This window comes from Athene noctua, chromosome 8, assembly GCF_965140245.1.
Source record: "Athene noctua chromosome 8, bAthNoc1.hap1.1, whole genome shotgun sequence".
NCBI lineage: Eukaryota > Metazoa > Chordata > Aves > Strigiformes > Strigidae > Athene > Athene noctua.
In genome coordinates, this window is record NC_134044.1 from 10,581,595 (window position 1) to 10,609,418 (window position 27,824).

Here is a 27,824-nt window from a genome sequence, read left to right on the forward strand (position 1 = left end):
CTGGTGTTGTCCCTGCCATTTTCATCAAAATAAATTTAAACTGAAAAAGGAAGTTTTTTCAAAATCAAGCCAACAAGTTTGGAAAATGCTGGCTATATACTAACCCTGTTTGCTAGGCTTATGACTACACATAAAGCAGTAGTGGAAAATCCATAACAGACACATGACATTCACAGGCCATCAAACACACTAGTCACTGAAAGGGTGAAATTAAGTTCACTTGCAGAAAGCCTGGGGAATCCATACTTTGTGTTGGTGAAATGTAAAGATGCATGTGCGACTAACATTTGGCAAAGGCCAACGTATGAAGTTTATTCTGTAGCTGGAATCTCAAAAGCAGCAGCTAAATGACTTGCTGCAGCCACTACGCGTCACTGTACATTCTGTTCAGACCACTGGATTAATACAAATGCTCCAGTGCAGATCTTGTATCTCAGAAAGGGATTTATTCTGACATTTGGCTCCACCCTTCAACATAATGTTTACTGCTTCCATTAAATCCAGAGACGCAGCTGGACCCTTAACGTGATCCAGACATGCATTTTAGAAAGCTAGACTGTTCTTAATTAATTCTACAGCTTCTTAACTGTACTCAGAACATCTTATAAAAGAAGGATTCAGTGAGTTGATTTAAGAAAAAACCCAAAACGTGAGACTGTATGTAAATCTACATAACACAGGTCCATCCAGATACATAAGCAATTGTAACAGAAGTATTCTTTACATGTCTTTCTGTCTCATTGGCAAATATGGGGGATTGGCAGACATTTAATGAAAGAAAAAGCAGACTGACCTCATCATAGAAATCAGGATTCTGGGAATGATGTAGCACAGCGGTGTAGGCTGCCGTTGTAAATAATGGTCCACCTGGCTTCCCATAAATACACTAATAAAAGTAACATGCTTTAATTACATTGTGAAATTCTGCTGATGATACTAGTTTTGGTATATCTAATATGCACAAACATTGAAAAAAATATCATGGAAGACCGGTAATTACTTTGATCAAATATTAAAAGAAATATTTTAAGTGCTCAAACCTGCAATTTTTCATATAGAGTTCCAGTAAAAGTCCATTGATTCTGTGAAAACTACCCTACATTCTACTAAGCAATGCAGTCCCTTTAGACTTCTTCCTTGCTGTTAGCAATTTCAGAGTTCTCTGTAAAAAGCTTTACAAAGGCTATTTCACTTTTATGCAGTTCAATACACAACACAATGCCTTTACTGTCTTTTCAATGTTACAAAAGCTACACCAGTTAACAATCTCCTTGCTGACAGAGTCCATTCTGGAGGCTCTTGTTTATTGAGTGATGGCAACTTTATTTATTGGTGGGGAAGCTACAGTACAACAATACTAAGCAATAGCCTTTCATCAACAGCAAAGTTAAGAACTAAGTCTAAGGTTCTTCTAATTTTGTGCCTCACTCTTTCCAGTCAAGTGTCCTGAGCTCAGTGAGAAATGTAGGGTACATGGTAAACTTTAGAATAAGCAAGCTGCACTGTAAAGAATGGTTAAGTTTTCCAATATTGTCCTCTTTCCTCTCCACCAGTCAGAAAGCTGGCACTGTAAAATGGCACTGTGAGCTAGAATCATGACCAGCTGGGATCAAACAGAACCACAGTGCAAATGTAGAATGATGCACGACAACATTCACTCTTTAATTGTTCTGGGTTAGTATAGACCTGATTCCTGGGTTTTATAAATAATGTCCTCAGAAACATTGTTCTCTGAATATATTCTTGTTGTGGCTCACCTTCAGTGGCTTTGCTCCTTCTTCATCAGAGCTTTTAAATTCAATGCACACTGTTATATTCCGTGCCTGAAAAGACAGGAACATCTTAAAGCTTAGATCAGAAACAGGGTACCAATAAAAACACAGGCAAACTATAAAAGGGCTGAAATAAGTTCTTTTCAAAATCTAGGAGAAACATGCAGATGATGTATCAACATTTAAAAATACCTTTAAGTCACAGTGATATCACTAGAAATAGTATTTCCAAGAAGAACTGGCAAAATGCAAGCCAGGCCTCAAATTGACTGTGTAGAAGCAGATTATAAAGTGACCAGCACTTAATTAAGGACAAGCACAGGTAATTTTCAATCATCATGAAAACGCACGTTTCATTTAAAGGACTATAAATATTATCCAGATTAATTTTATCTGCACACATAATTTCATTAAAATAAAGCCCTTCTGAAAACTGTGAAAAGCTATTAGCACATTATGTCTCTTTGAATCACTGACACAACTTAAAATTAATCTATAGATTTGTTCCATTAAAATTGTACCAATGTTTTATGATGGCAAAAACTGAAAAAGATCGAAAGCCAAGTCAGTGACTCGCATCACTATTTCCCCTCCTTTATGATCAGTACTCCTTCATTTCAATGAGAGCACTTGCAGTACACTACTACACAATGTTGGCCTGAACTAGTCACATACTATACCTTGTTGAAGTATTTTTGGCTATCATACTTGAGGTGTTTTGGATATACGTAGATTTGGTTCTTGTATACTCTGTAAGGTCGAGAATATTTTGTTGATTCCTGTATAAACTCCTCAACTTCTACTGTAGGTTGATGCTCTTTTATGTCATTAAATGGCTTGATTGGAATAAAAGATGAAGTTACACAGTCTTCAAAAGAACAGAAAAGAAAACCATCACATATTATGTTTCATTTTACAGTCTTACTCCTAAGAATAAGTAAGATCCAGATTGAACAAGTAAAATCCTGCCTTAACTTGGAATAAGTAATGATGAGATACAACAGGTCAAATCCTACCTTAAATTGCATCTGTGTTACTTCAGAACAATTACAAGATATCATTCTTAAACGATTTATCTCACTTGAATTAAACAGTACAGCACTGAAAGCCTCTTGATACAGTATTTGATGGCATAACACCATCATTGGTATATGGACAGTTTCAACAGAATATACTTAAGTGATGCTGTTTCTAATTAATTTTACAGCTCAGTAGCTCATTTAATTTTTTCTATTATCTAATAACATAATAAAAGAAATGAAGAAACAAGTAGTGTAGAACTAGATTAAATATATGATGTAATTGGGATAACTGAAATCAGATCAAGAAACAGAAGATTAAAATAAGCACTGTCACCCAGACAGGGAGAGAATAAAAAATGGATAGAATATACCTTGTCTGCCTGTGCCATTAAATCAGTGAGACATTTAACTTCAGCATGGAGAACTCAAGGGCACAAAAGCAGTTGAGAAGAGTCACCAATTCAGGGATGTCCTGAGCTATTTCTGGGAAAAAAAAATGTGAAGGTCCTGCCTACAAATTCATTTCTCAAACCCTAGAATAACCCACAGGAAAAGTCTACCAATTTGTGGTGAGGAAGCCAAAAGAAGCTGGTGATCCCTTGCAGACACTATGCCCAACTTTACTTCCTTCTAAACTAGCAAAAGAGGAAATTGCCAGTTTCATGATAGCGCAGGTCCTCTGCAGCCCAAGCAGGCAAGGAGCCAAGCAGCTCTACATCTGCTAGAGCAGGGTGTTTCTCTTTGCTTTCTTTCAAATAGACACTGAAAACTTCCTTCCCATCTTGTGGCCCACAAAAATATGAATGTTTCTGATTGACTTGCACACCCAGCCAACAGACACAGCTCCTGAATTCAGCTGGAAAGATCCATATATGAAAACTTCTGTCTTTCGTAATCAAAATTAACAGCATTAAAAGGGAACAGCTAAATTTAATCACTTGCATTTGTCAGACAGAAGCTACCACTGCCTGCTGTAGAGAAGCCATGAGAAGGTTTATTCTCCTCAGCACTTGCAGTAATTTCCTGTAGATTATCACGCAAACTCCTCTGTTGGTCAGTGAAGATACTCTGGGTCACATATAAACTTCAGAAGGTTTGCTCTTCTGCTTCTAACATTCTCAGTACTTGGGAGACTCTGCTCGCTCCTCTTGGCCTACAAAGCTAAGACGAGTAGCTTTCTGTTTGAGCAAATCTCAGGCAACCCATGTTAAAATATGAGGGTGTGTTATATCTTATAATTTGGCCAGCTGCCCCTCAAACTTTATTTATAAGCGTTCTGATTTTGTCCATTTTTGAACATAATTAACCCTGGTTTTCATTCAAGAAATCCAGGGACTAACCCAAGGATTAGAATGTAGTGCTTAGGCCTCTCTGCAGAAGTCTTTCCCTCCACACACTGCACTTCCAGTAGCCTGTAGAAAATCCACAGGGAAACAGAAATAGTGTTGAACTGCACAAAAAGGGGAGTAAGTAATAAATGAAGTTTTTAAAAAACAATAGCTCAGATAGGAGAGCAGCGATAGCCTGTAGGGTGTGAGCAGAGGCAGTAACAACAGGAAAAAGCCAGCTAGAAAATGAAGGCTCCTGCAGCCAGTTGCGAAGGTCTGGTCTCTCCATGCCTCACTTCCATCACACAGACACGCACATGGAGGCAACAGACCAATTTGCTGCCAGCCACAGGGCTCTTGGCTACAAGCTAGTCTCCATGACTGCACTCCACAAGAATGGAGACTCACTCACAGTTTGGTGTTTTAATGGGTATTTTCAGGGGAGGAAGCAGGGGATGTAGCAGCAACAGTACCTGCTGCCTTACTGCCAGCTTTGGGGCCCTGACCTTCCAGTGCAAAGGGCAACAAACAGGGACCATGCAGCACAGGTGGCCGCTTCAGGAAGCTTTTTCTCTCTTTCCCTTTGCTAGAGTTATGGGAGTTTGGCTTCCCCCCCATGCATCAGAAAAGGCAGATTTTTTGTTTCAGGTTAAACACAGTCAGACAACATCCCCCGATACAGCACTGCCTCCAGCTCTTGTTGTAGCTATAGAAATAAAGTCTTATAAAAACAAAGATCTACTTCTGGTGCCTAATGCAAACTGATGTTGATGTGAAGCAAGGTAGTGCTGGTCCCTAGACACACAACTGTACCCGCAAATTCTTGACAAGATCTTTGGCCAACTTCCTTTTCAGTGGCTTTTCTTGACAATAAAGCATTTTAGCACTAGCCCACCATGACTTATTTTGGGTGGGAAGCATGTGTTGTAACAGAACTGGTTGCTGCTATTACAAGGCTTCCTTCAGAGCTCGCTTAAGTCAAGAAAAGTTTTCATGGAGATTTTCACGAATCCTACAGCATGGAAGTTTCCTGGTACAGTTTATAAATTATTTTATAGCTTTACTCAGAGTAACACAAATTTTTCCCATAGCAAAGAAAGCCGTTACTCTAGAGTGAGGAAATTTTCGTTGACTTTCCACAGGAACTGGGCATCTTACTAGCACATACCCTTTAAAGCCAGACTTCCACTTGGCTACAAGGGCACACCAAGTTAGGTAACAGTACAAGGCCCAAGTTGCTTTGGACCATTTTGCCTACACCAAGCTATAAGTTTCTTTTAATTTCAAAAACAATATTGCTTTTGAAATGTTAGTGAAACTATTTTTTTATCTAATACCATATTAAGATGATATAAGGATGTGTGCTGATAGACTTCAGAGGAACTCAATTGTCCTGAGCTTTTTGCAACAGTGGATCAAAGAAATGTGTCCCTTGAAACAGAAAATTTAAGAAGAGATAAAAGGATCCAGTCAGAAGCATCTTTCTTAACAGTTGCTGCACTGATGCCAGAGTGGCCTCTGAGTGAAATCCTCCATCTAGTCTGCATTCTTGAAACCTGTTGCATGTTCCATCCATGCTAATTCACTAAGTGTATGAGCACTACAGCCCATCAAGAGTGCAAAGCTATTAACCTAAAGCTACAGAAACCCACTCAGCTCTTTGGCCTAATCCCTTACAGACCAAAAAGTGGTCCTGGGACTTTCATCACATGTGGATTCAGAATTTTCTATTCTGTATAGCTGGGGTGTATCTGGACAGGTACAGGATGAAACAAAGAATGGTGTAATTAAATGAAAACACATCAAGAACACTCCCTTGCATACATTTTTCTATACAACAACAGACAGTTGTGCCAGAACTGTCTCAAGGCAGCAATTATGGCTGGAAAGCCTATGACAATGTCCTATTTAATTATAATAATTAATTATAAAGTGGAACCATACTTGGATGTTCCAAAGGAACACAATCAACTGCAATCTCCAAACAGCCAGGTATAGTCTGTATTTTACTAATCTTCTCTGCTCTGCAATGACAGAAATGAAAACATTTTAGGAGATTAGAACAAGGGAGATGAGACACAACATAGGAATTACTCTAAAATAAAAAACAGACTTTGATTTAAATATAAATATATATTAAACACATTTAACATATACCTATTGGCTATTACATTCAAATCAAATGCAACGTCAGGAAAGAAATGTGATTTGGTTTGGCCTCATTCCTACCTTCTCTTTGCAAGCAATATTATAGCATATTTTGTAGAAGAGGAAGAAACTGATGAGCCCAACTTTATGAGAATTAACTTACTTGTATTTCATTCTAAAATCTGAATCAAATGTTCTCTAAAAGCAATTCAATGGCCACTGAGACAAGAGGAGTTCACAGTATCACGGCTTCTACAAGCACCACGCTAAAAAGGGACCAAGACATTCCTCGTGCCCAAGCAATTTGAGAAGTGCTAAAACTGTGATGCTAAATTCCTTTTATCTAGGAGATGCTGTAGACAGACAAATCTGGCAGTGGCAATTCGAGTGAGAGTAGTGAGAATTTCAGTAAAGTTTGCTGACCCGTAAAATGGCACAAGAGATTAAGGGCCAAATCCAATCCCCGTAGTTGACATTCAAACCTCCTATGATTTGATTTTATATAAATGAACAAAAGTTAGATGAATTAATTTCTAGACATATTTAGAGTAGAAGGGACAGGAAGAACTTCATGGTACAATTCTCATGTCACTTATCCAGTATAAACAAAGACTCTGCTCATTTACACCTGCGTAGAAGACTATCCAGCCAAACTGCTATTCACTAATTTACACACTGTCAAACATTTGGAGAAGTTTTTTCCTTTCAATGTTCACTCTGCAGTTTGTCGTGGAGACTCAAACAAAAGCAAGGAGTGGGGAAACCATTAGAGTATTTTTGCATTTTTGTCTCTTTTTTTTCTCTCTTCTTTTTTTTTTCCACTGAGATAATGTTCTCTTGTTGGTTACTTCACCTGCATCTCCCCTGATGGAAGCCAATTTAAGGAATCACTATCTTTAGGTTATGATAACATATATTAATGTGCTAAATGATGTTTCAGTTTTCCTGGAAAGTCCAACCTAAAGCACTCTTTGGCAAGTAATAGTCTAATTTGAAAAAACACTAATTTAATATGGCTGCTTCAGCACACTGTGTTAAATGAAGAAAAAAAAGCTGTAAAAATAATTCTGCACAGCTTTATATTCTCAAATAAAATTAAAAACTGTTACTTACCTTCTGTATTCTGCTATTAGTTTAATCAAATCTTCCATGGAAATCTTACTACTTTCTTGCCTGAATAAAGGTGAGAATCGTGAGTCTCTGTCAACATTTCCCTGATTATCTTTAAACACTGGTCTATAAAGAAAGAAAAATGACATGTTTATAAACACCCATACATATATTTGAACATTTGAAATTTTTAACAAGGTTATGATCTGAATTCTGACACAAGTTCAAGGGCTCCCTGCAGAGCTTCACACAAGAAAGCTCTTCTGAGCTGTACATTTACAGGGCCATAGGCAATTTCAGTTTACTTGCATATGCAGTCCTAGCCTGCAAAGACTTAAGACCTTGTTTAATCTTACACGATGTAGATAGCCCCCACTGACCTCAGGTGCAGCTCAGTTTGGAGCTGCTGGGATTTAATGCTAGAACAGATCACAATCTAGTTCAGCATCCACCATTTTTTCCTCCTCTTCTGTAGCTAAGTCTCACTTGAGAAAGCTGGAAGCGTACAGCATCTCACCAGAGCCAGCTCTCCACTCCCACCCATGACTCCATTGCCCTGGATGCAAGGATGCCTTCTCCAGCCTCTCGGCAAGCTCTGGGGCAGCCCCAGAGAGACCTTCCCTGGCTGAGAGCCACTACCCCTGAGCCTGATGGGACTTCACCATCTTGCTCACACATCAAGGACATGACTCCTCACTTCAACAAAGAGACTGACTCCTTAAGCTAAGGAAGCACTTTGAAAAACTCATTACATCAATAGGTAGTTTCATCCAAGAAGTTATTATCCAATGAAAATAATGATTATTTTAAATAACAGAAATCATAGCAAGATGTCAAATCCCAACCACTACATCTCACCACATAAAGAAATGTATGCTTTTGTAGAACGAGGTTAGAGACCTCTACTGAATCTTCCTATGCATTAAATCTGTTCTTCCAGGAGTGAGAGACCAACTCACTGGGGCTTAGCTTTTCTTCACAAAACAAGTTTGTGGAGCATCGACTATATTTTTGGTGAACCAGCTACAAAGTGCTGCATAAAATGGAAAAAAAGGATATCTGCCTATAGCTGGGAACAGTAAGTATCAGCTGTTTTGTGCAAACATTCCCAAATATTTCCATTCCTGCTCATTGACACTTGCAGGATTTAATTAAGACATTCCAGTGCCCTCTGTATATCCCCAAGGGTCACACACGTTGGCTGGACTGGATAATGTAACAGCCATCCAAATTAATGAATCTTGGATTCAACTGTAGTATGCAAAACATTGCTTAACAAAAGTAAAATGTTCTTGACACTAAGTGCTGTTCTGTGAATCATTTGGCCAATCTTGCTTCCTTAATTTACTTCTCTGTTCCGCTGCCAGCAAGAAGAAGAATTGATGCCAGCACAAATTGTTGCCAGATGCAAAATAATGAAGCAAACCTTTGGAAGAGGATCCCAAGAATAAGTATAAATGCACCATGTCTTAACTTAACTAACTGAGAAAGGCACCACTATTTCATTTCTTTGTAACTGTAGAGAATAATCAACTCTCTTCTATCAGATTTTTGCCTCCAGTCATTAGAGGGAATAAGGTCCACACCAACATGCCATGTCAAAAATCTTAAGTTATTGGGAAGAAACCAGACCTAATTTCTGGTAGCCACCACTTACTTTACAAATCCTATTAAACTGCTGTCAGGAAAAAAAAAGACAGACAAAATCATAAGATTTAATAATTATTACAGTATTGGTAACACTATGCTATTTCTTGGACTCAGCACTGCTTCCTTCTCCAAACTAACAGAGAGGACTGAAACATTCTGTGAGTGATTTCCGCTGTGCCACTGGGCTCTGCAATGTGATGCTGAGCAAACCCAGGCTCTGCTGGAGCTTCTTAACTAATTCCAGTGCAGGCTCTGACACCGAGCAAACCACTGCTCAGCACAGCAGGGTGTAGGGGCACTTACAAAGCAGGGCTGGGGATATTTATAGTGTAAAAGGAAAAAGAATAGGTTTGTGCTGGAAGCAGCTCACTCTGCATCAGTGGTGCTGAGCGCTGCCTCCCGGGAGGCACAGGGACACGGCATCATCACCTCTCCCCCTCCAGCTGCTCTGGTCTGGAATCAGAGGGGCTTTACCGAGTCCCCCTGCCTACAACCACTCCTCCCCAGTGCTCCCAAGCTATCATACACCCTACCTCTAGAACTGCTCCTCAGTTCAGCAGCATATCCCAGCCTAAATAATATACCCAGGACAAAATTCAAGCCGTGAAACCAGGCATCCACAATACAAAACAGGTAAGTACTTTTACCCCTCCAACTTAAACACAATAATCCATTTATGTAAAGCTCTTATGACAAGAGCAATTTAGATGTCCATTGAAAATAAGATAACGCTTAAAACCAGCTGTGTTCTATGCACTCAGGGAAGAGTTAGATGGCCTTCTGCTGGTCAGACTATACTGGTGTCTCCATTCCCCTGGCTCATTAAAGCTGAAGAACTGCCAGAGCAGCAAGTATTATGTGTATTACATCTGCAGTTCAGTAACTGGAAGAGTGCTCCTTGCCACAGTGAACATGCTGAAGGCATTTAAGAATGACAACTGTCACATCAAAGAAAAGGAAATGTAATAAAACACTCCTACAATCCAGGAGTCCAATAGTGTCTAATACATTAACAATTCCTTACTGCTGGTTACTTATTTACCAGAGAGATTTTAATAAGAAAAATTTCATAGAATAAAACCCTGAAGAGATTCTAAAGGTGTTTATTTAGGGGATAACAAATTAACAGATTTCGCTAAAGACCCTGAAATATCATTTCAGTATTTAAAGTGTTTCTATGATTCTACTGTTCTGACATTGTTAGCTGATAGTCCACAATCATAAAAATTCTTTAAGCACAGAAAATCTACACAATATTCATAATTTAACATTGAAAAAGCTACTTTTTAAGTAGTGGCTTACTATTTGTGGAAAAAATTGCCCACCTCCAGGGTTAGAGATTCAGTGCAAGATCTGCAGCTACTGCAAATCAGTGAAGCCTCACTATCTTCAGCTACATCAACCTACACCAGCTGAGAACCAAACCAGCAGATGCATAAGCTGTTGAAGGATTCAAATATTAGCCTCTAAATCATGAAGTTTACAAGGGCAAAGAAGATTTGAAGGAATTGCAGAGTGTAAAAACTAATTTCTGTGAATGGAGTTTCCCCCCCATCTACTATATGTAGGCTCAGGCACATACTTGCAAACTTTGGCAGTTCTGGCAGGAATACGAGAACAGAAGATTGATTTGACACACTGTAATTCTAACACATACTGTAATTATACCTGCAAGAGCATACAGACACCAGATCCTACCAACGCCAGCAAGAAATCAGGGCGGAACCCTGAGTCATGCTTTTGGATGACGCTAACAAACTGGATGCCACATGAGCTAATTAAGAGTTTCAGTCACATGCACAATACTCAACTGTCAAGATTTTGGCTCCCTGAATGTTCATATAAAAAAATTACACCATGGCCATCTGTAACTGCTTTAAGGGGGGAAAATTTCCATACAAAACCAGGAGTGTGGTTAATGCCAGAATGAAATAACTGGAAAACACATTTCCAAACCCAAGGTTTTGCTATTTATCACAGCCAAACCATTTTTTCCCCTGCAGTGCGATAGCCTCCTGTGGAAACTTCTATTTTCAAGCTGTGAAAATAGAAATAGATTTTATAGGGTCAAATTATACTTCTCTTTTACCAAAAAGAGTCCTGAGTAATGTTAATAGATAAACAGATGTAAATGAGTGCAGAGTTTGACCCAATGAACTAAATACTGTGCAACATCACTGATACCAGCAAGTTCATACACTTGGTATATTTGGTCAATGATTTTTAAACTATGTTATCTCAGAATGTGATTTATAATTAAAAGGTTTAAGAGCTGATAAACACACCCAAGTATATTTTCTGTAATTAATTCTACAGATGAGAGGAAAGGTTTTTAATGGTGTGGGCAATGAAGCACTGAATTAGGACACCATCCAAAAATACTGCCTGCTGGAACTGAGGGATGTCCTCAAACCCCAGCTATGTCCTCTGCCCATGTGCAGGCCACCTGTGTAATGTACACAGAACAAGACTGGAAAATGTTGAATCCACTGTGCATTTGCTAACACCACAAGCATATATTCCCATTTATATTTAGGAAATCACAGCCAAAAGTATTGGCTAGATGAACATATCTAGGAATTATTTGATCCTGTCCTAGGGAAAGCAAAAATACAGTATAATGGGGAGGCCTTTTCGACCTTATTTTCTAAGACTGGACTGTGCATTGTAAAAAGAGCCTGTAATTTTGGAGACAATACTCAATTAAACAAGTCACTGCCATCTCCGAAACTGACAAAGTACGGGACAAGAGCCAAGGGTTTCCATTGACAAAAAAGTCTCAAGGAAACAGACTGAGGAAGACTCAGACCCACAGGTATTCCCATACCCACTGTACTGAGCATCACACAATCAAGCTCCTCCCAAACAGAGCTCTACTGCTCTCATCCTACCTTATGTCCTTTGCCACATTCCAGCCTGTGCCAATTCACCATTCTGCATGGAATTCCAAAAAGAAAATATCTGTTCATTTACTCAATACATAGTGTTGTGTCCAGCAGCAGCAATGCTGTGCTCCACTTAGATGAGTAGCAGCTAAGTAGAGCAATCCATCTACAGAAAACACTTCTGCTCACATGGCTGTGGTCACTGGAAGCTTATGCTATCATATACCATGTTACTGGAACTCAGAAAAGTCACATGCAGGTTTAAATCACATGGAGCACTATTTATTAGGCAAGCTTGATCTAACCAGTATTTTATTCTTTACGCCACATCAGTGTTGTCTGTTATTACAAAATAAATTTATGCAGTTATAATACTATGTCTGAGATGACCAAGGAGTGGCCAATTGGTATTTTAATGATAAAATATCTGAAATAACACAGAACTGAAAGGAGAAGAGACTCTTCTGAAAAGCAGAGTTTTCTTGGTTCACCCTAGTTTGACAAGCATTTAAGGTGCTATCCACCTTACAGCAATAGAAGTAAAAAGTTCGTTCATGTCTGCCAGACTTCCCTCAGGCAGAGCAAGCACAGACCTGCAGCTACAATTCTGAGCCAAGGCACTGTACTATGTAATGCGCTTGAGCAGTAAAGCCATGGCATGTACATGGCCCAGCATCTGCGTCCCAGTACGGTACGGCACAGTATGAACTCTGCTTCTGTCTACTCCCTCTCACCAAGAGGCAACTAGGGGTTGCCACTTGGAGAATCCTATGAAAATGAAATGCACTTCCTTCAAAATAAGAAAACCTTACTGTACTTTTTTTTTTTTTATTGGCAAGAACACTTTGAGATAAGATTTCCTGAAGATGTGGAGGAATGTTTTAGCCTTCTCCACATGCACAAGTAACTAGCCAAACCCTGAACTAGTTACAAACATCACGCCACCTAAAGATAGCTACAGCCATGAGTGAGCTGCAGGACATATCACTGATGGTACTGCCACAGACCACAAGAAGGCAGGACGGAGTTAATAAAAAGCTTCAAGTCAGTCTAATGCCAAGCCAGTGCCTCTTGCCACTGTACAGTCTGTTACATGCTAAAAGTAGCTCTGTCAACCCAAGAGACACCCATCAATACAATTTTGATGAATGGCCCTTTGGCTACACAGAAGTAGTAAATATTAACGATTATCCCCTTGAGCTTGCAATGACAGATCAGAACACGTTATCTGCTTTTCTCTTGAGCATGCACATACTTCTGTTCTTACTGGACACTGACAAAAATGTATGTCAATAAAAAAATAAATGAACTTTTCAAATGGCCGTACCTTACTGTATGTTTTTTTCCTTTGCCATTGTTTGAGCTCAGAGGGCACCTGAGCACCACACTGAGCTCACTTCCTACTCCGTGTTGGGAAGGAGAGAGTAAAGCAAAGACTCAGGAATTGAGATAAGGACAGAGAGGGATGATCACTCATTATGGTCACAGGCAAAAGACAGACTCATTAAGGGAAGTAAAAAAGACACAAATTTAATACACACACTAACAGCAACATGTAAAAGACAGAGTAGAACAGTGAGAAGCATTACCACATCCTGAAAACACCTTCCCCCATCTCTCCCTTCTTCCCAGGCTCAGTTTTGCTCCTGATATCTCTGCTTCCACTCCCCAGTGGCACAGGGCTCGGGGAATGGGGGGTGCCGCCAGTCCTGCTGCTGCTTCCACCTTGGGGGTGGGGGGAACTCCTGGCATCCCTCCCCTGTTCCAGCACGCTCCCCTCCCACAGGAGACAGTCCTCCACAGAGCAACTCCGACATGAGTCACCCCAGGGGCGTGTGGGTCACCCCCACGTGTTACAGTCCTCCCAGTGCCGAACTACAACAGCGGGGGCTTCTCCCGCAGGATCCCGGCCTTCTTCGGGCGCAGTCACCTGTCCCGGCGTGGGGCCCCCACAGGCCGCAAATCGGTATCTGCTCCACCAGTGACCCCACGGGTGGCAGGGGGTGGCCCTGTCACCTCACCATGGGATACAGGGGGTCTCTGCTCCAGCACACCTTCACCCCTTCTCCTCCTTTCTTCCACTGACCTCGGTGTTCACAGAGATGTTCTCCTCAACTTCCCCTCACAATTCCCCCAACTGCTCCCAGGTTCCCCTTCTTAAATACATTACCACAGAGGGGCAGCTAACTGGCCGGGCCTTGGTGCAAAGGTGAGTCCGACATGGAGTTGGGGGAGCTTCAAGAAGCATCTCACAAAGGGTCAGTGCTGCAGCCCCTCCCTCCCTTGCTGCCAAAACCCCCCACCACTCAAACCCAGGACAGCCATCTAAGCACCAGATTCAAAATCATGAGCTTCACCCTACACATGGCAGGGTAAACTACGCTTCTGGTGCTCTGTACTGCCACACCAGAGGCACGCACCCATCCCTTGTGGTCATGGCCAGTGCCACAACATGACTTTTTCACCTCGCACTCACTCCTCCTTCCACTCTACTGCTTCAGGCAGCTCTCCACCTGGCCTGCCATGGTCAGAACAGAAGCCACAAAGGCGAAGGAGTGCTTTCACTTGGCAGTTGACAGCTAGGGAGTATAAAATTTTATATTTCCTACTCTATGCATGGCAGAAAGAGGGGAGAGCTGTCACGGGACACACGGGAGGGTCTTGGTCAGGGAGCTCTCTCATCCCAGGGCAGCACTAAGCTGAGAAAATTACGGAAGTCCGAGAAGGAAAAAACAGAGAGAACAGGGCAATTACATGAAAACTTGAAGGGAGAACAAAGAAAAGGAAAGCCATATCTGGTTTTATGAGTTAATTTGGCAAAAGGGTATCAAGAGGCACAGGGGTGCATCAGTCTTGAGGGTGATACCAGCAAGAAATTACCCAAGAGGAGAGAGAAGAAAATCAAAATTCCATTACTGTCACTGCACTCGCCTGTAATAAAACCCAACTGACCTGCCAAACAAGAAATAACAGCTCTCTGTCACCTGCTACCCACCAAAAAGCCAGGAGTACCTGAAGCATAATCCCTCAGTATCACCCCCAAGGCACTGTTTTAGGGGCACCATGACAAGAACAGGGCTTCAAACTTGTGCAGTTGTATTTTAGGTGGCTATTGCAACTCTATTTCAGACCGTAATCATCTTTGTCAGAAATTTTTTTATGAGAACTGTGTCCAAAATTTCTTTGGCAATTTTTAGCACCAAACCACTGGTGGAGTTCATGATAAATTGATATTCTGTCAACCACCCTTGCTACTCTCTGTCAACTTCACTCCATACCTGAAGATTCCACCACAGTAACATTTAATCAGAAAGTGACAAATGTTCAGCTGTGTGAAAAACAGGGCAATGAAATAATAAAGCTTCAGGATCTTCTGCAATCCTGGACCATGCAGAAAGCTTTGCTTAACTTCAGGCAGAAAAAGTGGAAGAGAATAAAAGGATACAAGTCCAGGAGCAGAATAAGGTATAAGATGCTTATAAAATTATAGAAATAATTAATACATACCTCACTGACCAAGCAAACGGCATACGGTATTTTCCCAGCTTGCTGCAGAACTGTTTATTGGATTTTAACAGTTTCTGAGCACACTACAAAAAAGAAAATATTAATTATTTCATCAATATCATTAAAATATCTAAAATGCAGCACAGACTACATCTAAGTACTCCTCTGCTGAAGAGGCTATAGTCTCCCTAAAACAATTTAGCCAGATACTGCCCATAACAGAAGGTTCTGGGTGGGCAGCAAAGACATCACAGATGAACATGATGGTGATGATGAATTAAACCCCTCCACCATCACTTCGGTCAGATCTGTGCTACAGTTATTAATCCAGTTTTCTCTAATATGCCCAATGCAAGATGCACAGCCTGCTCTCAGAGAGAAACAGGTGCCTACCCCAACTCACTGAGATTTGTGAGCACAATTTGCAATGTCTTCAGCTTCCAGTAGGCTGAAGCTGACAAGAAATGGATGTTTCTGTTACCTTAAAAGAATCAGGATTCTTAATGTAAGGTTCAGCACTGCTGGCAATGTTTCCCGTAAGCACCTTTTCTATTTTTGCCACTAATACGATCTCAGAATGAGGATTACTTATGGAGAAAAGAGCCTAAAGATAAAAGAGACAACAGTTAAAAAGTATATAGCAATACTGGAGAAATAAAATAGTGCCCATGCTCTCTGTTGCTGGTAACAGTAACAAACCAAATTCAGAAAGGATTATTGAGGATTATTATCTCTACATATTCAATACAGCCAGACGGAAAACAAGATCTTTATGCTAGTGCTGAAGTAAGCTTGTGCACATGCAGCACCTTGCAAACACACTGACTCATGTCAAGAAGCAGTATGACCGCATTAGCATCACCTGACCTAACTGTTCCTCTTGAACAGTACTTAAGTGCTGGCCTAAATTAGTCACACCTCAAGGGAATGACAGGGAAAAGAAAAGGTAACGTATGGGGTTTTGGAGTAAGGCTTACAGCAACAGCAAGAATGTGAAAGTCCTTTGAGATTAATGCAGCATTTAGGTGTCGCTTTCAGTTACGATTTTGTTTGACTGGTTTGGGAGAGGTCAACAAGTGAAACCAAAGAGCATAGGAAACATGAGTGCTTTCTCAAAATAACAGACACTAACTTTTTTCAAAGTTTTGATTGTAAATGGTTTTGAAGTCTATACAGGGAGTTCAAAAATCAAGTATCTGTACACAAGCACCACTAATACACACACAAAAAAAGAGTATTCTTAAAAACAAGAACCACTGGTAGTATAGCTAAATTCTCTGATGAATATGAATACTACTACTGAACTAAAATAAGTCACATGAGTCACTAAGTCATGCAAGTCACACAAGGAATACCTGTTTTGGGTATTTCAGCCATTCTTCCGGGAACCCCTTGACCTGTGGTTCTTCCATTTCATTTGAGTCTGTATTTTCAACAGTGCCATTTTCTAATGAAAACAAGGAACCTGAAATCATCTGTCTAACGAGTGTGTGGTTCAAATCCACATGAAAATCAGCAGAGATCTTCCTGCCATCCCTGACATCATATAGTGCCACGCTCACAAAGAAAGGCTCTACCTGGAGAAAACACCAGAAATATAATTTAGTGGTAACTGAGAGAAATGGGGTAAACTCTATATTTTAATAGGTTCCTGCAGCTAGAAAAAAAGAAAGCAAACAAATATTATTTACAAATTATGAGATTCATTAAAAACACATGCTCACACACCCCCTCGCCAAAGTCAGTTTCCAACCATGTGATTTCAGGGGCTTTTAGAGGTAGTTTGCTAACCATGTGCCAGAACAGTAATTGACAGCTAACTTAGAAACTTGCAGAATAAAACACAAATGTATTTGTCACAAATAATTATTACAGTAAATGGAGCCCAGAGAAACACATTACAGGATTTTAAAAATGTAGATCACTATAAAAGAAAGAAGAGTGAGAGTAGGCTTTCCAGGGATTGTCAAAAATGCAGCACAAAGATGACAAATATAAGTAGATGAAAAATGTTTACTGGTACAAACACAAATGCATGGGTGTATTATTCTGTGGGAAACACATGTTCCATTTTGCTAGGAAACCAAGAGCATTCAAACTGCTCTGACAGTACCCATTTATTCTGTTGCATAGTACCAGGGAATTCAGTCCTATGACTGTACGTAACCTCCAAAGAGCCTCCACAGTTTTGATCAAATAAATCCATCTCAGAATAACACCTTCTGAGCTGTCCAGAAATTAGAATCTTAAAACTTTGAAGATAAGGAACAATCTATGGAGGGTACAATATTCTATGCTTTTTCAGCCTCTGTAGTGAGGTACAGTCATCACAAATTCATTTAAACATTTATTGCAGTCTGCCAAAAAAAAGTATTGATTACATCATGTTGAATATGCACTCATGTAGAGGTCATCTTCAAATGAAGAAGAGAAAAAAAAATTAAATCAATGGCTCATATGTAATGTATGAAAGCTGAGTTGCGAGACACTAATTTCTCAAAACTTTCCTGCTTCAGTGGAGAACTATCTAAAAAGTATGGACTGACAGCTACATCTTGATTTTCCCTGCCCTTTTTTCTTAAAGTAAGAATAAGCAAAATTTTCTAGTTTGTCCTGGTTTCCACTAGATGAGGCATCCAGTCCTTTCTATTTTGCCTTCTCTTCTGTAATTTAATCTGCTTGGTCTCTGGCCTCTCTCTAAAAAAAAAAAAAATCAGTTCACCAGCACCTGATACACAATTGCTTCCCTACATATTATATAGGTCTTGGCAGTTTAAACTTCTTCTTATAGCAATTGTTAAGAATCCTCAAGGATTGTAACATTTTTAATTTCCCACTGAACTGTGGCTAAAAGTCTGCAATCTAAATCAGCTTCAAAATGTGTATAGAAAAGTTCATCAGTTTCATTATTCTGTCCAAAGGGATGGGCAGAGGAGGATGAGTGAATGCAGCATGTGTGCAGGATACAGCTTTCCTTTTACATTCTCTTTCCAAAGTAGCAAGCACACAGAAAGAGAGAAAAAAGAATAAAAATTTAAAAAAAAAAAAATCAAAGGGAAATAAGTAAAACTTACATTGGTTGAAGGATCATTTTCATTTTCAGTAACACAGGCCTGGAGATTCAAACTGAGGGATTTACAAGTTATCAGGATCCTCTTTGCAGGCTTTTCTTCAAATGGCTTGATCACTGAGTTTGACCCTGGAAACTCCTTTTTCTGAGGATTCAATAACTGAAATAAGTTGGGTGATTTGTTATACATGAGAAAAGGATAGCATTCCAAAACTAAGCAAGCTTTTTAAAGGTCTTGAGAATCAGTAAAGGACCCAAAAAGCTCAAAAAGTCACTGTGGATATCTTCATTTTACCACAGTAAAGAGTGTTATCCCCAATTTATAGATTAGGAAACAAAGCAAAAAGATTGCCTGAGGACATATATAATGTCAGAGGCAGAATTAGGGATCAATTTAGGTTTCCTATAATTTTAGAACAGATTTATTTCTTCTCTACTTACTGCTTCTGAAACTTTAGCTTTTAATTTCCTCATACAGATTAAACAGCCACATATTTTCAGACTATAACACCACACTTTACGATTAGATTTTGAACCTTTCCCCTACCCTCACTTACACACCACACGGCTATTTCAATTCGCTTAATATTTTTACTAACAGTGCTACAGTTGATTAACAACAGGCTCAAGTTTGAATATATACTTAAGTCTTCTTTTTAACTAAAGTTTTCAGTTAAATCACCAGCAAATGTACATTTAGTGCAAGGAATAATGTTATTTAAATCATGAACTCTGACACTAAATGCTAAAGAAGCTGAAGATAAAAAGAAGTTTCCTACATTTCCAGCTAAACATTTTTTCACAGAGATAGCCTTTGGTACCTCCAACTGTACCTTCCCACTGCTTTTTCTATCCATGCATGTTTTTGTAGTCAAATTCAGTGTAATGAATAACAATAAAAACACTGTTCTTGTAACATTCCCAGTCCAAGAGAAAGTTCTGTTCCTGTAATATTTTCAGTTTGCTTCAATGATTCAAAGCTTAGCTAGACTGGACTAGATGATCTCCAGAGGTTACTTCCATCCTCAACTATTCTGCAATCAGATACAGGTAGAGTCTATACAGAAATCTCTATGAACTAGAGATAGCTCCCCACACCCTGCAAAGCTGAAGTCTCGGTTATACCCAGTTGCTTGCTGAACTCCAATCCACTCTGGTGGCTTAGCTAAGCCAGTTAACTCAGAAGTTTTAAAATACAGGTGGTCTAAGAACTTGGGGGAAAAAAAAAAAACAAAAAACAACAAAAAAAACACCACCCACAAAAAACCCACCATTACTTACTGCTATATCAGGATCCAAAGAGAAAAGATTTAGTCGCTCCATGTTTCTAGAGGCTTTCACTGTTTCTTCTGTTTCTGTGATGTACTGTGGTGACAGATAATAAATTAGTTTTCTACATAAGAACAGAAATCCATAGTTGTTAGACTTCTAAATGAATGATCAATATTTGTAACAACACTTCTAATTTATGTAGTAGTTATCCAAAAGCACCTTCAAGCACTCTTTGAAGGTTATATGCTTGTGAAGCAGAGATTTTCAGGTCATGATATACTTCTAAGGAACCTCCACATAGATCAATTAAGTAATTCAAGTTCATTTATGTTACTAAAATCCACTGCGTAAAAAGTCAGAATGGTGGATCACTACACTAAAATCGCTAGGGATTCCACAGTCAAGGAAAAAAGAACACCACCAGTCCCACACAAAACTTCTTGTGTCAGGGGAAGGGCAGAAAGGGGAAGAGGAAAGCACAGCTCAGCCTTACAGGTAGGCAGACACACAGACTGCAGCGTGTCACCTAAAGGTAAGGCTGGGAGTCCTCTCCCCATCCATCCTTCTGCCACAAGGCAGGATCAGTCCCATCCCTTTTATTTCTGACAGACACATGCCTACATTAATAATAAGCTCCCTGTTAAAATCAACTCAGCAACTTCATGAAGCTACCTGGTGCTTTCCTACCCCCACTCTTGAAGCCCATTCATCCAACATGTGAAGTATACCCTACACATTTCCTTCCCCTTATAGATCCTCCAGGATACCTTTGAAACCTTTTTTCTCGGTTTAAACAGGCACAATTCCTTCAGATTTTCTTTGCATTCTGCTTTTCCTAACTTTATTTTTCAACCTCTGAATTATTAATAGGGTCCACAACTCCAATACTGAGTACAAACCTTAGCTGAAATGGTACAGGCTATGCTCTTGTTCAGGTTCCGTTCAATGTTTTGTGTTTTTCACAACAGCACGACATCGTTAACGCAAATTAAGTAACAACCACAAGCAGTACAGCACAGTAAGAGCAAAAGCTCTATATTCACTCCCTAAGATGCCCCACCCATGAGCTGACTTGCAGAAGCAGGTCCTGATGTGTCCCTGGTTTACTTGTTTAGGTAGAAATAGGATTGGGAGATTTACCCATCATGGACTAGGGACAGGCCACAGATCACTGTTGCTGCCAGGCTATAAAGCAAGGGCAGGGGGAACAGGAATTAATCATATAAAGGGCAATACAAGCATCACACAACATACAGACCATTTATTTCAGTCTTGCAGGCCACCTGCAGTCTTTAACATACCTCTGAGATATCTGCATTAGCTAAACCATTAGAAAGTATCTATCCACAGATGAGACAATCAGATACTACCATTGTCCTTAATACATAAACTCAGCTACATTGCATCTGGTTGGTTGGTTATTTTGTGTATTTTTATTTTGAATTTGTTGTTCGGTTTGTTGTTTTTCTTTGGTTTTTTAATTCTAGGTGACCACTTCATATATATCAATACAAACGACAGTAAATTGTAGACCAAATTCTGTCCTCATTTGCATATACAGTTTTCAGTTCAAATCTGTGGGAGTAACATCCTCAAAGAGCATTTGGCTGTGTAGATAGTATCTACAGTAGCTCACTGACAGAAGATTACAAACAGATCATACATTCATTTAAAAAGCAGTGAAACACTTCCAATCTAGCTTTTCATCAAAAAACTTCTTAGCACTGTCTACAATTATCTCATCCACATGAGGCAGCTTATGAGATCCAGAGGACAAAATGCCTCCCCTGATGCTACATGCATCTTTCAATGAAATTACAGAAGGTGATGAGTAGTTCACAGCTTGTTTCCTTGCAAGTCACACAGGAAATCTTGGCTCTCTAAGGGCCAAAGTCTTCTAAAATTAAGTTAAAAAAAGTAAATATTTCACAGATAACTGCAGGGACCAGACTCTTAGTGACTTTACAATCAAACCACTCTAGGGAGCACCTACTTTCTTTACATTCAGCGGAGCTTTTCTCATTTAAACAAAGCCATCAGTTGTCCAGAAAGAAAATTATTCCTGTCATTTTTCATGGCTCTAACAATCAGAATGGACTGTGATATATTTTCAAGCTTTTCACAATATTAATAATCCTCTATTGGCAGGCATTTTTCACCTAGGTAGCACTTTCCACTAAGTCTATAAGGATAAATATAACATGCATTACTTTTGCAAAGTCTGGGTGCAAGGTGTTCTCTGAAGAATCAGTCTCTTCTTGAGAGCAATCATAATTCACCAAAACTTCTGCAGGGTCTTGAAAAGAAGAAAAAAATACACAAATGTTTCTACTATACTTACTATTACCATTGGGTTTAAAAAAAAAAAAAAAAAAAAGAAAAGAAAACCTAGAAAACCTATGCCCATGCTATTTCTTTTTATCCCCTTTAGTATCATCAGGCTAACAAATGGAAGAGATACTAATGGAAATCTCTGTCCTCCTCAACGTCATCTCTCACCGGCGCTTAATGTAACTTAGTCTGAAATATCTGACATTCATCCATGACAAATATTCATGCCCCAAAAGAGACCTTCCTTTGCTTTCTTGGTCTGTTCTGAGGCAACACCGAGGGTTTATCTCAACTGAAAGATTTTGGACTCCCAGCAAAGTGAGTCTTCAGTGAGGCAGGCAGGACCTTCCTTACCTGCTCTTTGGGAAGGGGAGGGATGCAGTCTGGATTCCATGAGCTGCAAATCCATGGATCCAGAGAACAGCACTATACAGCAACCCCTTTGCTTTATTTAGCTCACCAGGGATTGTTCTGCTTTCACTAGGTAATTCAGCACAAAGTGAAATAAGTCATTACAACCATTTAGGGCTCTTCTGCCAAGAAAGCATCATGCCTTTTGACAAGTTAACTCCATAGAACATTCCTGTTGCTTGTTATCAGGGTTTTTACCAGTAGAGACTTCTGTTTTCTGTTAGCCTTATGTCTTTGACCTTTTATGTACATATTGCTTCCTGTTTCACTAATATCCCTTATGGGTAGGATTTTCAAAAGTACTTATCTGATTCTGAAGCGCAAGTCTCTTCTTCCTCCAAATTATAAAAACATCTTGGGCTATTCCTGTCCCTCCAAAATCAGAATTTTTATAAACACCAGGATAAAGCCTTCAATTAGCTCTGAACTTCCCCAAGATCCAGATGCCCGTGGATTCAAAGCTTTGATTCAGCTCAGAGCACAAGCAGTTCAAACCTCTATCAAGGTTTCCAGTATTCTCAGAATTTCAGCTGGGGTTCATCCAAACTGAACATGAATTTATTATGTGGAGGAATGAATTACTGCCACATGAGGAGTGCAGTATAAGAGAGCATCCAATTCTTTCTTCCACAGTGAAATCATATTAATACGCAAATTCACAAAAGCAAGAAATGAAAAGTTAATATGCTTCCAGGAAAAGAGCAATATATCACAGCTGGGGTTTTTCTTTTATTATTAGCTCCTGATTTTTAAAGAAAACAAAATGCTGGAAAAAGAACTGATCTAACCTCTCTCCAGCACAAAACTCTTCAAAACCTTCAGACTTCCAAGACAGTAAAACACAGAGTACGAGCAACATCACTGACAGAGAGGACTATATTTGAAAAAGAGCTGCATATGCAAAGCAGAGCCATGTTGCTCCTGCTGACTTTGTGGGGAGCAGCTTTACCTCCCCCACAGCCTTTTGAAAATGATCCGTGAGGAGTTAGCTGACATTGTTCGGGGATTGCCAAAAGACTGGTGCTGCTTCGTCGGAAATCAATAGGTGCAGAATCCATTACAGACTCAGGCAGTTAAAATGATTCAGTAGTGATACCCGAAGGTTCAATTTTTTGCATTTGATTTTAAAAAACCCAGTGCAAGAGACTATTCACTCTTACCAAGTTTCAGATCAGTGAGATCTGCACTTTTCCTCTCCTGAATGGTTCCCTCTGGATTTATTTGGAGGATTTTGTTGAGAGTGAAAATCCAGTCATCCATATCCTGCTCATTTTCAGCTGCCAGCACAAAGTATGTGAGGTCATTCATTTTCAACTCAAAGGCATGTTTCCTAAGTCTGTTATTCTGTTGGAACAAAAGGAAAAGAAAAATAAACACTAGAACTAATTACAAAAAGGTACATAAAAAGATATCCATAAGATGGACATGTATATGGCCACTCCTTAAAAATAACATTAAAGCAAAATTCAGTGGCTTTAAAGAAAATCCAAGTAGTGTGATATTAATGTTAATTGATGTTAATTTATCATTGGGTCTTTGTGCACCTAAGATCTTCTATCGCCAAATATATGTCTTCTATATAGCTGTAGAAATCTAAGACTATGGACACTAACACTTCAAACTACAGCAAGGAATACCTCTCCCAAGTGGAATAATGAAAGAGCTCTGTTGGTGAAGTACACCATTACAGAATCATAGAATCATTCAAGTTGGAAAAGACCCTTGGGATCATCGAGTCCAACCATCAGCCCTACTCTACAAAGTTCTCCCCTACACCATATTCCCCAGCATCTCATCTAAACGACCCTTAAACACATCCAGGGATGGTGACTCCACCACCTCCCTGGGCAGCCTATTTCACTCTTTCTGTGAAAATTCTTTTCCTAATGTCCAGTCTAAACCTCCCCTGTTGCAGTTTAAAGCCATTCCCCCTTGTTCTGTCACTAATCACCTGTGAGAAGAGACCAGCACCAACCTCCCTACAATGTCCTTTCAGGTAGTTATAGAGTGACGAGGTCTCCCCTTAGCCTTCTCCTCCTCAAGCTAAACAGTCCCAGCTCCTTCAATCGTTCCTCATAGGATTTGTTCTCCAGGCCCTTCACAAGCTTCGTTGCCCCCCTCTGCACTCGCTCCAGCACCTCGATATCTCTCACATTGAGGTGCCAGAACTGGACACAATACTCCAGGTGTGGCCTCACCAGTGCAGAGTACTGTCACCTCCCTACTTCTGCTGGTCAAACTATTTCTAATACAAGCCAGGATGCCATTAGCTTTCTTGGCCACCTGGGCACACTGCTGGCTCATGTTCAGCTGCTACATGAATTGTAGTTATCTCTAGAGGACACCTCTAAGGCCCAAGTCTCTTATACCTTACCACCACACCAGACACTCAAAAAGATCCTAAGTAGTGCTAAGTCATATGAATATTTGCTCAATGGGAACAGGACTGAATTCACCAAATTCAAACTTGCAAGCAAGCAAAGACAGCTTGGGATCAGACTATTCCATCCCTGATTGCTGAGGCTGGACCTGAACAGGTCTAAGATAATTGTGAACAATTTATAAAATCTTCTGTTTCAAGGTATTTACAGAAACTGCTAACAAAATACAGAAAGATAACGATTTCTTAGCATCTAATAAAGTTAGAAACATTATGGTTTGGATGAGAATATTTCTACATAATTTTAAACTTTTTCAGTTTTTCTGAAAGAGCTTCCAGATGATATGAGTATAAACTTGGAATGGAGATAGTACATCTCTCCAGAAGACTGCAATAGGACAAATTACTCCACATGAAAAGATTACAATGGGTACTTCCCACTGCCATCTTTAGGTTAGAAGGATTTTAAAAACGACTAAGGTGATTTCAACAATTCTTTGCAGGACGCAAAAGGTGAGGTATAGTACTATTCAGTCATTGCAATGCTATCCTTTTCAAGTACAGAATAAGAACCAATGCCCAGTCTACTGGCAACAGATTGAGTTCTGAAATCTGTTCTGTATCACCAGATTTCACCTGCAATAAATGACAGAAATTGATGGATTAACCATAAGAATTAACAGGTGCTTAGTTACTGAAGCAGCTCAATAAAATTGAGTGATGTGATCTAATATAATGTGTTTCACCCCTCAAATTTAACAAATTAGTGAAGCTTTTATCTCTTAAGTCTTATGGAAATAACTGCACCAATTGTCTCTCCTCCTTACTTAAATCTGAAAGAACACTGACCAGTCCTACCCCCTATTACTTCAAACTTAGAAACACTGACTACAGACATCAGTGCCACTGGTTTGTTTTCAATATTCCAGAAAATGACCATCACTTTGTTGACACATCTAACCTTGGAGTGATGCAGACAAATGAAAAACAATTCATCCAACCATAACTGGCCATTTCATTTTATTTCATTAACAGACTCAAGTAACATGACAATGGTATCCTGTAGCTCTACATCTAAAACTACTTCTCAGTACAGTCCTATATCAACAAGTTACTAAGAATAGCTTCTAAGCCAGATGGTGAGATGATAGTAATATTTTTATTTAAGAGGAACAGAGGCAAAATCTGATACTGATTAGCAGAGGAGGAGAGCAAGAACCCAAGCCACTGAGAATAAAGTTCCATGAACTTTTTTTTCCAGCAGCAGAGATGATTTAGAAGATTCCTACCCAAACTGTTGTTAATCACTTGCTCCAGTCCTTATATTACGTGCCATGACCCAGCACAGGAATCAGTTAAAACTGAACAACTTCTTCTGGAGCTACTTGGGTCAACAGTCAGTCAGATCTTGGCTTTTCAAACTGACTTGAGATTGCGTGTTTGTATGTGTGTGTTTGTGTGTGCTACTTTTTAGTTCTGCTACTGGAATTTCTCTTGGTAGGAAATTGTTTTCCTCTCAAGTACTTTGTTGAGGTGAATATTCTTTCAGTGATATAAATTTTAGTTCTCCCAGCACAGGGCAAGAAGAAGGTTGGGTTTCGTAGTAATTGGTTCTTGGGCGTCCAATAATTTTCTTGATCCCGAAATCAGTCTAATCCTCCAATCACTGCACACATTCAAATGAACATAAAACAAGGACTAAAATTTCACCGAAACCTATTTTTACTGATATAACATGAGGGCTTGACCAAGAGCTAGAAATTGAACAGAACTATGCCAAGAATTTTAGGTAGTGTCTGTTCATAACTTTTAAAGATAGATTATTTGAGTAAGTGGATCATGTATACCAATTTATGCACAATCTATAGAGAAAAATGCTATGTTTTAATTTGTCTTCAATAAGTACAAAGAGCATTTAAATGAATGTATTTCTTGTCTATATTATGTACTTCCCCTTACAGACATGGTTAAGATCTTTAAATCAGATACTGTAACACTATTAGACATTATCTAATAGAGCAATACATCTTGCATTCTGAATCTTAAGAACATTAGGGCAGGGAAACTTCAATATCCACTTTTCCATCTGCTCTTCAGACTTCTGGCAAGCAGATGAGATCTACAGCAAAGTCTTTGTTTCAAATCTAAAGCCAACTATTTTCTTCTTGATCAGTTAACAGGAAGAAAAAAAAAAAAAAAGTACTGTTTCTCAGTTTGCTTCTCTATAAGTCCTTCCATATGGTATGTGGACCTTGAGGTTGACTTGTAATCTTCAACACTTAATTTCAAGTTTCAAATTTCTTCCAGAAGGAAATAATACAAGATTCAAAAAGAAACTATGGATGAGCTATAAATGAAACATCAGGCTAAGCCTAATGCCTGCAGGGTCATTCTTCCAAAACAACAGAATTGTTTTGGAAGTATTTTGTATTTTATCTGGAGATGATTTCTCCAGGATGTTTACCACAATTTAGATATTCAACTCCTATCAAACAGGAGCTCAAAGTCATTCACAGAGAGTTAAATGATTTATAGTGGTATTAAAACTCATAAAAGCAGAACCTTCACATCACAGTTTTCCTACAAATCATTAGTTATACTCAACTCTTTCTCCATGTTCTATGGTCTCCTTGTTTATGGCAACTCTAAGTCAGGTTTTGTTTTTCAGTTCTTTTATTCTAAGTTCTTCACAGACTTTGATAGCTGATGACACTTGTCCTTTTACCCCTTGGGCTATGACTCTCACTTCTTGCCAATGAAGATAGCTTGTAAATCCCATTCTAAATGTCAATCAAAGAACAATCACAAAAACTAGCATCTGGGTGTAGGTGAGAGAATATACAGTTCAAACAGTTTGGGACAATTTGCAGGAACAATGAAGGTTTAGAAGGCAGCTGTCAAAGTTCAGGAGAAGGATTTCAAAGGTTTCTTGAGCTTT

General features: G+C 39.3%; 1 protein-coding gene across 11 annotated transcripts in view; it reads right to left on the reverse strand.

The window, feature by feature from the left end:
• The window catches only part of DOCK10 (dedicator of cytokinesis 10), a 165,173-nt gene that overhangs the window by 52,334 nt on the left and 85,015 nt on the right, over positions 1 to 27,824 (reverse strand). For all 11 annotated transcript variants that reach the window (XM_074912820.1, XM_074912824.1, XM_074912823.1 and 8 more), the window contains 12 exons: positions 23,667 to 23,850; positions 21,975 to 22,060; positions 19,774 to 19,857; positions 18,497 to 18,652; positions 16,778 to 16,999; positions 15,904 to 16,026; positions 15,423 to 15,505; positions 7,384 to 7,506; positions 6,067 to 6,146; positions 2,453 to 2,640; positions 1,758 to 1,823; positions 794 to 886 (listed from right to left, as the gene is read on the reverse strand). In XM_074912820.1, coding sequence (XP_074768921.1) covers positions 794 to 886; positions 1,758 to 1,823; positions 2,453 to 2,640; positions 6,067 to 6,146; positions 7,384 to 7,506; positions 15,423 to 15,505; positions 15,904 to 16,026; positions 16,778 to 16,999; positions 18,497 to 18,652; positions 19,774 to 19,857; positions 21,975 to 22,060; positions 23,667 to 23,850 — 1,488 coding nt within the window. The remainder of the gene's footprint in view (positions 1 to 793; positions 887 to 1,757; positions 1,824 to 2,452; positions 2,641 to 6,066; positions 6,147 to 7,383; positions 7,507 to 15,422; positions 15,506 to 15,903; positions 16,027 to 16,777; positions 17,000 to 18,496; positions 18,653 to 19,773; positions 19,858 to 21,974; positions 22,061 to 23,666; positions 23,851 to 27,824) is intronic.